General features: G+C 31.2%; 1 protein-coding gene across 1 annotated transcript; it reads right to left on the bottom strand.

Annotated features, from left to right (window-relative positions):
- Window positions 1-3,998: 3,998 nt before the first annotated feature.
- On the bottom strand, window positions 3,999-7,652 carry LOC144547087 (Nse4, component of Smc5/6 DNA repair complex). The gene is made up of 7 exons (XM_078295693.1): window positions 7,416-7,652; window positions 7,066-7,146; window positions 6,483-6,735; window positions 5,864-5,957; window positions 5,220-5,436; window positions 4,686-4,777; window positions 3,999-4,583 (listed from the first exon to the last, which is right to left on the bottom strand). Exons 1-7 carry the CDS (start codon window positions 7,573-7,575, stop codon window positions 4,353-4,355), a joined length of 1,128 nt encoding a protein of 375 aa, XP_078151819.1. The 5' UTR covers window positions 7,576-7,652; the 3' UTR covers window positions 3,999-4,352.
- Between the last annotated feature and the right edge of the window lie 6,719 nt (window positions 7,653-14,371).

The following is a 14,371-nucleotide window of genomic DNA, read 5'->3' as shown; positions in this document are numbered from 1 at the left end:
GAGCTGATTGGAGTCAACATATTTAAGCAGAAATCTAGTTTGTTTAAGCAGAAATCTCGTTTGTTTAATCCGAAATCTCGTTTGTTTATGGAAGGAGTTAGGAGGATCGTTCAAACCCCCACGTAAGCGTAAAAAGTATCCTCTTGTTTTAGAAAATAAATTATTGTCGGTTGATATCATTTCATTGACTGTCTTGACAATTATAGTTAGATTGGACTTAATTGTAAAATAAATATTTTAATAGCAAAATAATTTCGGTCGGTGCGCTACTAATCAAAGGTAAAAAAAAATAGTTGGAAAACGCGAGGTCTCTGCAGTTTTTACAGCAGGTTCGCTATTTACGGAGCGGCCCAATAACGTAAATATCAGCCCAATAACTAGGGGTGCAAACGGATCGGATAATTCCGAATCCGTAGCAAATATTCGCTACGGATATCCGATATTCAAATATTTGTGCGGATACAGATACGTCGTGATATGATTTTAAATTTTAATTCTCCGCATTCGAATAATAGATATATATTATGAAATAAATTATGTTATTTACTATTATAAAAAATGGATATCCGTATTTGTATCCGGTTAATTAATATCCAATCTGTATCCATATTCGTCTAATATCCGTATCTGGAAAATAAAAACAGATACAGATATGGTTTTACCACTATCCGATCCGTTTGCACCCCTACCAATAACGAATATGGACCAACAGATCTCATCACCTTCAAGGCGGAACATGCACCTTCAAACCGGAACTGCCTGAGTTCTATGAAGTTGTGGTAGATGCTGAGGTAAATTCTTCTAAAAAAAAATTTTACATTTATTAATATTATCATGTTTTCTAGCATAGCATTAACAATAGCCTGTATTTTGTCTTTCCCAGAAGGTAAATTAATAGTGAACATCCACTGGCAAAAGCCATTGTTCAATGTGCAAAAAGTTTCGGAGGAGATGAAGAAAATTATGCTTGGCTTGAGGTAGGAAATTTCATTTTGTCATTGGTCAAGGTGTCAATCAATGCCACAGCGAAAAACAAAAATGTGATAATAGGCAATAGAACCTTAATGATAGATTCAGGAGGGTCTATATAGTATATATCTCATATGTGGCATCTGAAATTCTTATGGAGTTGGAGCAAATGGCACATACTAAAATTATAAATTGTCTCAATAAATCAAGATGTTGGGATAATAGATATATCAGATCCACTAAAGCCTGGGGCCAGGAGGTCATATACTCATTTCCCTTCTTAGGTCAATGAAGGTGGAGAGTGTTATGGTAATTGGCAATAATAGGGGTACTACAAAGGCTATTGCAAGAGAAGTTGGAATTGAGAATGTAGTTGCAGAGGCAAAATCGTTTCTAACTTCCTGGGATTTGTAGAATGTAAATGGTGCGGTAAAATCATTTATTGTGGAATTTGTAAAGGTAAAGAACATCTCTGGCCGGTATAGTCGGTAACGTAAAGGCATGTAATGGTGGAATTAGAAATCAATTTGGGGAAAAGGTAGAAAAACAAAGGGCAGGGGCACGAGAAGAACTAATAGCAGATGAGTTGAAAAGAGTTAATGAAGCTAGCACGGATGAGGATGACTCAGATCAGGAAATTCAGAGAGTGCTGAAAGAAAGTTGAGAAATTGAAATGAATGAACATTTACAGCAGAGGGGTGAAGGCTCATCTAGGCCGAGAATCGAGATAGGAGCTCGGCTTCCATGCGTGAGCCAAAGTTAGTGGACACACCAAAAGGCCCCCTTGAATGTAGAAATTGGAATGTCTCATATGTAACCAATAGCTGAACATTTTTTGTACTCCAAACAAACCAGTACACAACCAAAAATAACTAAAGCTGTGTTGAAAGGCATAAAAGATGCCAAAACTTACCTATATCGAGCCTGGACGAAATGGTTTGTGCATGATCACATTCCAGTTCATTTCGCAAATAGTATTTATTTTAGAAAGGCAATTGAGGCCACTCAAGCATGTGGATTGGTATCCATCCACCAAATGCAAAAGAAAATTTGTAATAAATATCTGTTGATGGAGGTCAAGGATATAAAACTGTGATAAAATCAGTTCACTGTCACCAGGATGAGATTAGTTGTATCATAATGTGTGATGGATGGACCACACAGAATCAAAGAAATATTATTAATTTGTTGGTTTATTGTACCAAAGGAACGGTATTTTTGAAATCTGTGGAATACTATGACACAGATCAAAGATGTAAATTATATATGCGGCTTGATGTCAGAGGTTAATGAAGAAGTTGGTGCAACCCGCGTTATCCGAGCGGTGTCTGATAATAGCAGCCAATTTTAAGTTTGCAGGGAGAAATATAATGGATAGGTACAATCATATGTTTTGGACACCATATGCCGACCACTGTTTTGATCTCATGCTTGTAGATATCAGCGAGGACAACACCATCAAACAAATAGTAAACAAGACACAAGATTTTACTAGTTTTATATATAATCATCAGTGGGCTCCTAATTTCATGCATGAGGCTACCAACAATTTTTTTGAAGAAAAATATGGATCTTGCCCACATTCATTCAAATGATAATTGTAGTTACAGAGTTTGTATCTGCGGAGTAAGAAAAATGCAATTCACTCAAAACAATTGAGCTGAAAATATGAAGCAGTACAACAAAATTAAAAAGAAAACAAAAATTGAAAATAAGTGAAAAAAGGATAACAAAAGGTAAAATTGCTTCAAAGTCCTCAAGAGACAGAACTTCACTTTGAGTACTAATGCAGTCCAAAACCTTTCCAGAGCAGCACTGTAAGTCCTGTACCATCTTCCACGTTAGCATTTGTTCTGTATCAGTCTGTAGTCATCTACCAGCCGGTGATTTGTATCAGCTTTTACCAGAAACTGTCTGTACCAGTTGTCGGTCCATACCTGAATAGTACCAGACGTACCAGAATCATGCCAATCAAGCTGTCAGTCCGTACCAGTATTTACCAGAGGTGGTTGATACTGGTTCCATGGTTCCAACCAGCCCAGTTTGTGGTGCTTAGCCTTTCACACAATTCCTATGCTGCTTGCTACGTCGAATTCCTGATTGCACTGTTTCTTATAAATCTGATGAGGCTACCAACAATTAATCAGGAGTTTCTCAGACCAGCTTAGCACACACTTTGCAACAAATTTTATTACATTTGCAGAGAATATATACTTTTAAGGATGCATTTTTCGGTTTTCCAGATGTGTCTCAAGCCGAGTTGGGCTGAAAGAGTTGGAATACTGAGAATAAGGAAAGACAATGGTGCTGATTGTGCGCGAGATATCTTGCTTGATCAACGGTATTGCATTTCTGTCAGCGAGACAATTAAAGTGTTACGAATAGTTGATAGTGATGATAAAGCAGAAATGAGTTTTTTATACGAAGGAATTGATCGAGAAAAAGAGTAGATTAAAAGAAACTTAAGTGGCAGATGATTAAAAGAAACTTAAGTGCCAGGTACAATATTTATTTAAACAAAGTTATTTTATATTATAGCGTTATTGTTTTTTATTAAATGAACTAATTTAGGTGGCAGACGATACAAAAATGGTGGACCATTTTTTGTGCTTAAATTTTTAAACGTTAATTACTTAAAATTTAAACATCAAATATGAAAATAAAATCGTTAGATTTTATCTATATGATTTTTCTATGTACATACAAAAAATTACAACATCTCAAATTTGTTTTGATCAATATCAACAGCTTGAAAAGAAACATTCTTATGGATAAATTATGAACATTAATTTTTCAATTTATTTATTCTTATAAAAACAAAATCAAAAAGTGATAATTTTTTTGTACACAGAGAAAATAATATATCATATTTAGTGGTTTTATCTAACATATAAGTTTTAAATTTATGTTATTAGAAATTTAAAAGGCAAAGGCGTAATGAAAGTACAATTAGAGACATTTGAATAAATAAAAAAGTAATATTTGATCTCAGCAAATAAATTCTTAAGAGTTTTGATGAAAAAATATCATTGTTTATAATAATAATTTATAATAACTATTTCGGACTATCTTCATGCTCAAAAGACGACATACATTTTTTCTTAGAAAAAGGTGCAATCTAATAGTTTTGCTAATCTAATTGGCCCAAATCCAAAACTGCTGCAGACAACGACTTTGCAAATCAAATTACAATTGATTACTGTTTTCAACAGAATTTAACAAGCTTTGGGTGTAAATATATACAGAGATATTGGATTTTAAACCAAACAAGCATATCTCTGATACCCGAACCAACACATGAGCCTAATTATCAAAACATGCTTTACCTTTTCAAGACAAAATCAGGTGATATGTTCCATATAATGTTCCTATCTAGACTGTTACTAATTTGCAAAGAGACGCCTACGCTTCTTAGGATCAACGGAACCAGTAAACTCCGGTGATTCATCAACCACAGCTGAGTCATCTTGCATGACAAAACCTCGATTCCTTGTAAACTTCCGGATTGGAGTTCTCTGTGTGGGTACCTCTGTTTCTGTGGGGTTTGCAATGTCAATTGGACGATTTCTATGTGGCATCAATTCTTCACCCGGCTCAACCATCTCTTTCATTTGCTGCATGCAAATGTTTCGACATAAAGGAAATTAAATATAAGCAAAACTATATTAAAATTATGGGAAACTAAGTTCATAAATTTGGTTTGCTAGAGCATGTACCTTCCAGTCCTTGAAATCCAACCGGAAGACAAAGTGGCTGTATGATACTTCCCCAGTGGCAACTGCACTCGCAGCAGGTGCATTTCTCGGTGCTGGGAAGCATTTTTCAACACAAGAAAATTCACTTGAGAATATTGAGTTTCAAATCTCTATATAGAGCACCAACATAGCATAATGGAACACATTCTATGGTCACTCTTCCAAAACTCAGGTTATACAAATTATGAAAATAAACAATCTGTGAATGATCCCATGCAATATTTTTCTTCCTAAGAAAACACCCCCAAAGTGTATACGGTACCTGCCTCCTTTAATTGCAAAAGCAAAGTGTACATCACATACAACCTAAAAAATAATCGAAATAGAATTACCCAGATCAAATACCAGTACCCAGTACAACCAACTAAAACAATATTTTATACATATTCATGATCCAGTTTAATAACCACAAAAGCTACAATAAATCCGCTAAAATTCAAGACAGAATAAGCATTCAAATGTGAAAAAAGGATTGAAAGAAACTTGAGCACTTACAGACTAAATGGTGACCACTTTTGCTGACCAAAATTTCAACTCGGCCATCCTTCACCAAAAAAGACAAGGCGAAAATATTCTCCACTGTTTGGGCGAATGAGTTTCTGTTCAACACCAAATGTTCTAGTCTAGTGCTCTTTTTCCTTCTCAATATTTCAAAAATAGCTAGCATATTTTTATCTGTGTCAGTTTTAGTCTCCTCTTCTTTACCGCCAAGCTATAAGAGAACAAAACGAACAAAAATTGTAACAGTTTAGCAATGTTTACCTTTCTAAATTTCAAAACTCATGAATTTACCCATTTTATTATCTCTTCTATTAAAACTCATTTAAAATTTATATGTACCCATTTTTACCCTTTATTAAGAAAACAAATATGTCAAAGGTTTCAAAAAAAATGTCAGCCATCTAATTGGTCGGCTTCAAAGGGCAAATGGGTCATTTCAACATTAATTTGTGGTTTTTATTTATTATTATATCTAACTACATTACCAAGATTATCCACAGATGTACAAATGCAGCTGATGCTTGTAAAAATACAAACAGTCTGGTACAGCAATCCTTTTTACTGTTGGATGAAACTGCAAAATTTATCTAATGTAAAAGAAAGAGATGTTGCATCTCTGATCAGTAATCTATTAGTACCTCCTCAGGGCAAGTGCTTTCTTTTGGTCGACTAGCTCGTGGCTTTTGATTCACAACCTTTCTTTGCTTCACTTCAGTGTTCATTGGCCCATTCCTTTAGAAAAAAAATTAATCAGAAAGAACATAAAAACAGATATTGTATCAGGTTTAGTTAATTTAAGACTTCGTATAGAGTTTTTCACACAGAAAAACTGCACATAAACATGCAATGGTGTCTAGAGGACAACTTTAATAGTACATGCCTTGATTACTGCTGTTTATAACAAGAATTCCAATAATTTGCCTCACAGTACACAAGATGTTTTGCAACAATCAACATTTCCAGTACTTTCCATAAATAACCCAATATTTCTCAAATTTACGAAAACACCCAATTATCTGCAAAATTTCATGCCAAGATACAAAAGTTCATAATCTTAAGCATTGTACCCTAACCTTGCCATCTCCATGCTTTTATCACTTTGGAACCAATAGTTACCGTACCTCAGGTGATGTGTTAATTGCAAAAATTTGAGAAATACTCGACATTATAAAAATATAGTAATTTTTTATGTTTTAATTGCAAAGTGAAAAATAGAAGGGAAAATAATTAACAACTATAAACAGGTAAATTTCTCACATGGTACAGCATCCAGAGCCCGCCATGAATACATGAGAAACACTATACCCCAAATCGGTCCAATTGAAAGTAACTGGACTCTCAATTTCATCATTTAAGGGGTTATTTGTTTGCCCAAATTTGTTCAACAAAGCCGTGACAAAGTCAGAGGGTGTAATTCCTTCACTTGACTGAGACCGAACCGATGTTAAAAATGTACTGGCTATGTCTAATAGTGCCTCAGCATCAGCAACTTGCTCTCTTGGATTTTGAACTGAAAACAAAACCATCGTATTATAATCAAAAACTAAAAAACAGTTTTTATTTTCCTCAAATTACATTATAAAATTGAGTTTCTATGCATGTTAACACAAAAAATTTCACTGCATTACAAAGCAGTTGCAAGATATGTTTATATTTGCATCCGGAACTACGCCATTTGTAGTTATTTGCAAATAACAGCTAAACATACAAGCAAAATGATAAATCAACAAAGAATGGGTAGTTCCTGTAAATTCTGGCACCTTGATTTAGTGAATGCTTTCCACCTCACAATACCTTGTCTTATCAATCCAAAATTACAATTATGTAGGGAGAATTTTACCAAATTGATGCAAGCTCTCGACTTCAGTGATAATATTTTCGAATTTTGTTGAATCAGCTTTCACCATGTCATCCTTCTCATCTGAAATAGGACATTTAGATAAGACAGTGAATCCCATGTAAAAGAAAACTACAATAACAAGAACACTGTGATTTACTCCACAAAATTTCAACTTTTTTATTTCAAGTAAAATAACAAGAAAAAAATAAACAGAAATCTTGTAGGTGTTTAAGTGCCAAACAACCACACAAAATTTTAGTTTTCTCGAAAATAGTTTTCATGTTATATAAATCAGCAAGCACAATTCCAGAGGGTTCAAGAAAAGGGAATAAAAAATGTAAGAAAGATACCATTAATCAAATTCTTCATCGCTAGATAGCGAGATCGGAGTTGGCGGCGATCAGCCATGGGTTGTGTTTCCGACTCGGTAGTGTAAGACGCACCAGACTCTTTCACCCCCGGACTCCCTTCCTCTTCTCTAACCATCCCTCTCTTCGTCGCTCTCGCCATTGGAAAAACCGGGAGATATGAAGAGAAACGTTTGCGAAATTTGAGGTTTTCGTAGAAAGAGGATGGGATGGAGAGAGCGCCAGAACTCGATTTCGATTTTAGTAGTTCAAAATTTTGAGAGGGGATAGAAAGGGGTATTCATATTACCTTCAGGTATCTTAAATTTCGAGTTTAAAACGTGACCGTTAATCTATTTTGCCACGAATATTTAAAAGTTAAATTCTGATCGAACGGTTGATATATAAACTCAAAATTTGAGTTCCTACAGGGATACGGAGTCTTCAAAGAGGATGGGAGGGAATAGAAATTTTTTCGCTCAATTACATGACGGTCGGTTGGATGAACCGCTACTGAATTGTGGGTCCACTTTCCTGATTTCTAGTTGCGGTGTAGTAGAAGAGGTCCAAATGATGATACCTGGTGAACCAGCTAGAAAGAAAAAAAAAAAAATTGGATTGGACTGACTGGAGTACCTTACGGGTCGGATCCTCTTTTTCCCACCGTCAAACCTTTGCAATACCAAGATCCACGAAGCCCGGAATTGCTTTTGCCAAAAATGGGTGAACCACGGAGGCAAACGGCGGGTAATATTTTAACCGAGTAGTTCTGCTTCATACAACGTATCAATCATATGCAGTGTTATTTTAATTTTATAATTTGTGCTATGAATCAAAATTGTTCTGTTAAAAAGCGTATCAATCATATGCAGTGTTTTTTTAATTTTATAATTTGTGCTATGAATCAAAATTGTTCTGTTAAAATCTTTATCCAGAACGGCATTATGTTATGGACATCAGGAGTTCAGGACAAGTTTAGCATATAAAAGCTCCGAACATCTATTGAAAACCAAAAAAAATATTACTTGGACCTTATTTATTTTAAAAACATTTGATATTTTCTAATATAATATTATTATTATATTATGTGCACATCATGTTTATATTAAATAACTAAATTTGATGTACATTTTATTATAAATTAAGTGATTTTAAATTTGAACGGTCCGAACTCAGTAGTCTCCAATATATACCGTTGAATAAAATTTGATTATTAGTCTATTAATTTGATGAATCCACTTAATCTTTATAGTTCGGTAAATCCATTTAATCTGCCATAAAGTCAGATTCTTGTATCAACGCTAGAATCTAGTTTCTAAATATCAATATACTTATTCCTGGCGGGCTCAAATTAGCCTTTGATACGGCCACATTCTTTAAGTTTTTGACAGAGAATGTGGCTGTAGTTAGGCAAGTTATGCACGTAGACAGGGCGTTCAAAACTAATATCAATCAAAATAATAATATGAACAACAAGGTTTCTAAATATCAATATACTTATTTCTGACAGGCTCAAACTAGCCTTGTGGCAGGCTCAAACTAGCCTTGTGAAATATTTTTTCGTTATGGCTACCATTGTTTAATTTGAAATTCACTTTTGTAATTGTGTGAAATCATTATTATTGGTGATTAAAGCACTTTAAGAATTAATAATTTAATTAGGTTCGGATTCATTACGACCTCAGTATTGTTGCTATTTTTGTTGGTCGATGCAGTAATCCATTTAATTAGGTTTTTCCATATTAGATGTATACTATGATAATTCATGAGTTCGAATTTGATGGAGTATTTTGAAAGTGTTTTATGTATATTATTTGTGGTGCAATTTTTCAGTTGAAAGCAAAGCTTTTAGTTTTTTAGTTAGTCAATCCATTTTGCAAAAATATTATATTACCTTCATTTCATTGATAAGCTGGGTTCATCTGCAAGAATTCCTAACGAAACGCATCATTCAATTTATTTTTTATACTTTATATTATCTTGCAACATTCATATTTTGTTAGTATTAATATTAAAATGGAAAAAATATTACCATCAATTACATTAGTTTTAGCCAATGTCCCAAAATTTTAACCATAAAAAATTTAGTCGATTTTTCATAAAAAAAAGGACTCAAATACATTAAGACGCGATACAAAATATTTATAACTTTATATTAAATCAAGGAATATTTGAATATGTTTTGCATGTCTTAATACCCATATCAAAGTTGACATTCAACTTTCATGTATAGTTGGAAGATGTTGCATGATAAATCATCACAAAAATATGTTTCTCTTTGACTTGTACTATAATTTTCAATGTGCTTGTTCAGCTTCCATGTCAACAAATTAGTTTTTGTCATACCTAAGTACCTTTTAGGAGACTCATTAATAAAAAAAGTTTACAAAATATCATTTCTTCTGAAAAGCTAAAACAAATTGTTCTTCCTAAAAATTATTTAACTAAATATTCATATGAAGCGCAATAAATCAAAATTTTGGACTTCCTTTCCTTGCCTCAAAGATTATTTAATAAAATATTCTTATGGAGCGCCAATACATCAAAATTAGTTATAAACCTCATTTATCTTTAAAATTGAGGATTATCTAAGTTTTCAAATCTCACTTTGGTAATGAAATCAGAAACTAAAATTGTTGTGAAGCCTTGAAATGATACATTTGATGCCTTCATATGTGATGTAAAATTCAAAAAAATTATAGCTTTCTAATTTTGATTTAGGATCCTTTTCTTATTTCATGTTTTAAAATATAAATTTACAAGTTAAATATTAATAATTTGATAATTGTGTAGTTGAAAACTGATAAAATATTTTCACTTTGTCAACACCCAAGCTAAATATTAAAATTGTAAGTTCAAATATTATAATTAAGAGATGAAAAGTATTTAACGTGGAGGTCTAAAAAAGTTTGAATTTAAATTAGCTATACTTATTTTTCTCTTTATTTTTTTCTTAAAATTATAGAGTTAATATTAGTTGATAGTTTCATTTGTCAAAATAGTAAATGACAAAAGTAAAAAATTTGACCACCGGTAAATCGGAAACGAACTCAAAATCCCAAGGTATATTCAAAATTAGTAGGTATGCAAGCACGAGTTGTGTCAAGCCGAACTTATCATGTGCCAACTCTAGCCGATATTTTTATTAATATTCGATTTTAATTAGAAATTATTAAATCTGTTTCCAAAATTTATTTTTTTTAAAATATCCAAACCGACTATTAGGTGGCCGTTTTGGAATTTTTATTCCAAACTGGCCACTATGCCCATGGCACAATGTGTATTGAAAAAAACCCGGTTTTTTATTTATATTCAAAAAATAAATGAAATTAAAAAAAATATACAAATTACGACAGTATTTTCAGAACTACCTAAACTGGAAATAAAATTTCTGGTTTCAACATTAATAACCGGAAAAAAAATTCCAGAAACTCAATCCCAAAACAGAAAAAAAAAAAATTCCAGTCTCCAATTCCGGAAATATTTTTTCCGGTTTTTGGTCCCAAAACCAGAAAAAAATTTTCCGGAAATAGGATTTCCCATTTTTTTTTATATATACATATATAAAAAAAATGAGTTTATAAAAAAATAAAACCCAAACGACGTTTATAAACAAAATACCGATCGTTGTATACCTACCGTTAAACGAAAACTTAAACTGAATTTTTGAGGCACTAAACGACGTTTTTTTTAAATTTTGATGCTTCGGATGTGACGATGCCCGCGGTTCCCCCCGGACAAAATCGGATCCATCTCGCCCCGCCCCCCTTCCAAAAAGTGGTCAACTGGTCATACACTAAAATCCGACTTTCCTAGTCAAAGTTATGGTTGTTTAAAGTTTTTTCAAAAGCTGAACTTTGAAAATTCATAACTAATTATAGAAAAATCCAAATAAATTAAAATTAGTGTCAATTCTATGTACTTTTGAATGCTCTACATGCTGCTGTAATCACTTTTACAGTTTGATCTCTGTATCGGTCTAGACTTGTTGATTTACAAGCAGAGATCAAATTTGATATACATATACATATATTATACATATAAAATTTTAATTTATATCCAAAGAATTTTTTTTTAAAATAACAAAACATGGGCTAGAATTTCAAAAGTACCCAAACCGACAAAAAAATTTCCGATCTTAACACCAATTACCGGAAAAATTTAGTGCCTCAAAAATTCAGTTTAAGTTTTCGTTCAATGGTAGGCATACAATGATCGGTATTTTGTTTATAAACATCATTTGGTTTTTTTTTTAAACTCATTTTTTATAATATATGTATATATAATATATGTATATGTATATAAAATATATGTATATGTATATGTATATATAATATATGTATATATATGTATATGTATATGTATAAAAGAACATGTATATAATACATTATATATGTATAATACATTTTTTTATATATATGTATATATAATATATGTATATGTATAATACATGTAAATGAGTTTATAAAAAAAAAATGAGAAATCCTATTTCCGGAAAAAAAAAATTCAGTTTTGGGATCAAAAACCGGAAATTGTTTTTCCGGTTTTGGGATTGAGTTTCCAGAAAAAAATTTCCCAGTTATTGATGTTGAAACCGGAAAAAAAAAATTCCGGTTTGGGTAGTTTTGGAAATATTGTCGGGATTTGGATATTTTTTAAAATTTTATTTATTTTTTGGATATAAAAAAAATCGGGAAAAAACGGTACATTGTATTTCAAACCGATCAATAGTTATGTGTGAACCAAACATGATAATGATATATTTTCTAGAATACTTAAATAATAGTCATGTGTGAACCAAATATGATAATAACACATTTTTTAGAATGATATTTTATAACATTACATTTTCTGAAATAATCTACAATAAACTATAGTAATTTATAAATAAAAAATATTTAGATGGACCATGGAGTTCTACTTTGTGGTCATTTCCATACATGTAAATCAGACAAGAAAATATATCATTTCTAAGCATTTGTGGCCCAAGAGAATTGCAATGAAGAAAGTTAGGCCCAAATAATTATTTAACTGACAGTACAAAAATAAGGCTTAGAGCATAATGAATTGCAGATGATAACGACCCGAAATTTTTAAAAATATCATATTTCAAAAAAAAAAAACCAAATAATTACAAAATTTTGAAATTAAAAAAATATTCTAGTCGTATCTTCTAAATGGAGATTCTTTTTTGAAGACCATATCTAGAGAATGGGGACCATAAATAAGATCCGCATCTTCTAAATCATCTAACTTTTTTTTTGTTATTAACCTTTTTTTTCTCTCAGTTATCCGAAAGGTCAAACATGGTTTTTGGTTTGAATTGAATAAATACAAAGTTGATACCGTGGTATAATATGTCAAGTCCTCGAGTGTATACCCTGATAATTAGTTATTTACTTCTCTGTTTATTCTCAGTGCATCTAACGTGGCAAGTCCTTGTACAAATTCATGCTTTTTGGTTTTTGTTCAAATATTTCGGCAGAGGGAAAAAAGGGGTGCCGCAACTATGCGGTTCCAGAAAAGAGGTCTGTATCCAGAGAATGTGGCCATATCAAAATTTAAATTTAAAAAAAAAAAGTGTTTATTTAATTTATTTATTTTTTTAGTATAGTATATTTAAAAATTTGGGATAACAACGGTGATGATTGTAGTAACAGTAAATATTGTTTATTATTACTACTATATAAATAAAGAAATGCTTATGTTTTAGTTTGTGCCTATATTTTATAATTTGTAGGTTCTCAACATGAATATCCATATTAAATTGTATTTGAATATCAAATTTTATATTTTCTAAAAAAAATTAATATATTTTTAGATAGAAACAAAATTGTTATTTTTTATAATACATACTTTTTTTTTCTGAAAATAATAATTTTGTATATATTTAAAATAATAATAATAACTTTCCCACAAATTTAAAATTTGGTCTCCCAGTCACATTTTAATACGATGATAATGTTGAACCTTCAAATCAACCGTTTAAATTTTGAAATCGAAAATATTAATACGAATTAAAACAGAAGTTTTAATTCGTGATGTATAATATAAATAACATAAAGTGTAATAATATATTATTATCATAATATAGTATAATAACGACAAAGATATGAATATAACAATAGAAAATATTTTCAACATATTATTATTATTATTATTATTATTATTGTTATTATTTTTATTAATTATGTTATTTAATATAGAATAAAATTTCTATATAATAAATGAATAAAAGTTAGAAACAAATGAATATATTGTTTGTAATAAAAGATAAAGAACCTAGGTTTTCTACCCAAAAATTTGTATTTCACATGTCTAATCAATATCTTTCGAAAATAAAATTCTCATATTCTATCCTGTTCTGATTTTTTTTTTTTGGGTACCAAAGTAACAACACGCATTCTGAGTTGGAGATTCTAATAGAAGAACGATGACGAAGAGCTAAAAGTTCAAAAATTAATTTTCATGAATTGGTTGAACATAAACCGCTCATTTCATTTTGCTATTTTTGTTTGGTTGGTCATTTAAATCGAGTCTGGCTAGTATGACATCGGTGTCATTTCAGTTTATATAATACCAACTCTAAAACATATTGAATCAACTTCAAAGGGTAAATTCAAACTGTTCAAACTCATCTATTTCATTAGTTGTGTGTCACATGCAAAATTTATAATTTTTCGAACTTATTTAGTATCAAGTCAGTGCAAGTTTTCAAGTTAATTTTAATGCATTCATTTTTTAATATTTTTGACCGCTTGATTTGATACTAAAATAACTAGAAAAAAAATTACATGTAAACGCATTACTCATAAATTAAATTAGTTTGAACGGTTTGAATTAGTCGTTTGAAGTTTATCCAATCAATTTTGAAGTTGATGTCATATGACACTAATGTCATACTAGCTGGACTCATTTAAATCTGACACAAATCTCAAAACCAAACTTTTAAAGACTTT

This window comes from Carex rostrata, chromosome 30, assembly GCF_964058835.1.
Source record: "Carex rostrata chromosome 30, lpCarRost1.2, whole genome shotgun sequence".
In the NCBI taxonomy this organism is placed as follows: domain Eukaryota; kingdom Viridiplantae; phylum Streptophyta; class Magnoliopsida; order Poales; family Cyperaceae; genus Carex; species Carex rostrata.
The sequence above is the reverse complement of the archived record's forward strand: the minus strand, read 5'-3'. Positions and strand labels throughout refer to the sequence as shown.

Coding starts and splice junctions, on each gene's coding strand:
- LOC144547087 (XM_078295693.1), bottom strand. CDS start 7,575: ATGGCGAGAGCGACGAAGAGAGGGATGGTTAGAGAAGAGGAAGGGAGT. Junction 5,958..6,482: donor GGCTCTGGATGCTGTACCAT/GTGAGAAATTTA, acceptor TTTTTTCTAAAG/GAATGGGCCAATGAACACTG. Junction 4,584..4,685: donor TGGATTTCAAGGACTGGAAG/GTACATGCTCTA, acceptor ATTTGCATGCAG/CAAATGAAAGAGATGGTTGA.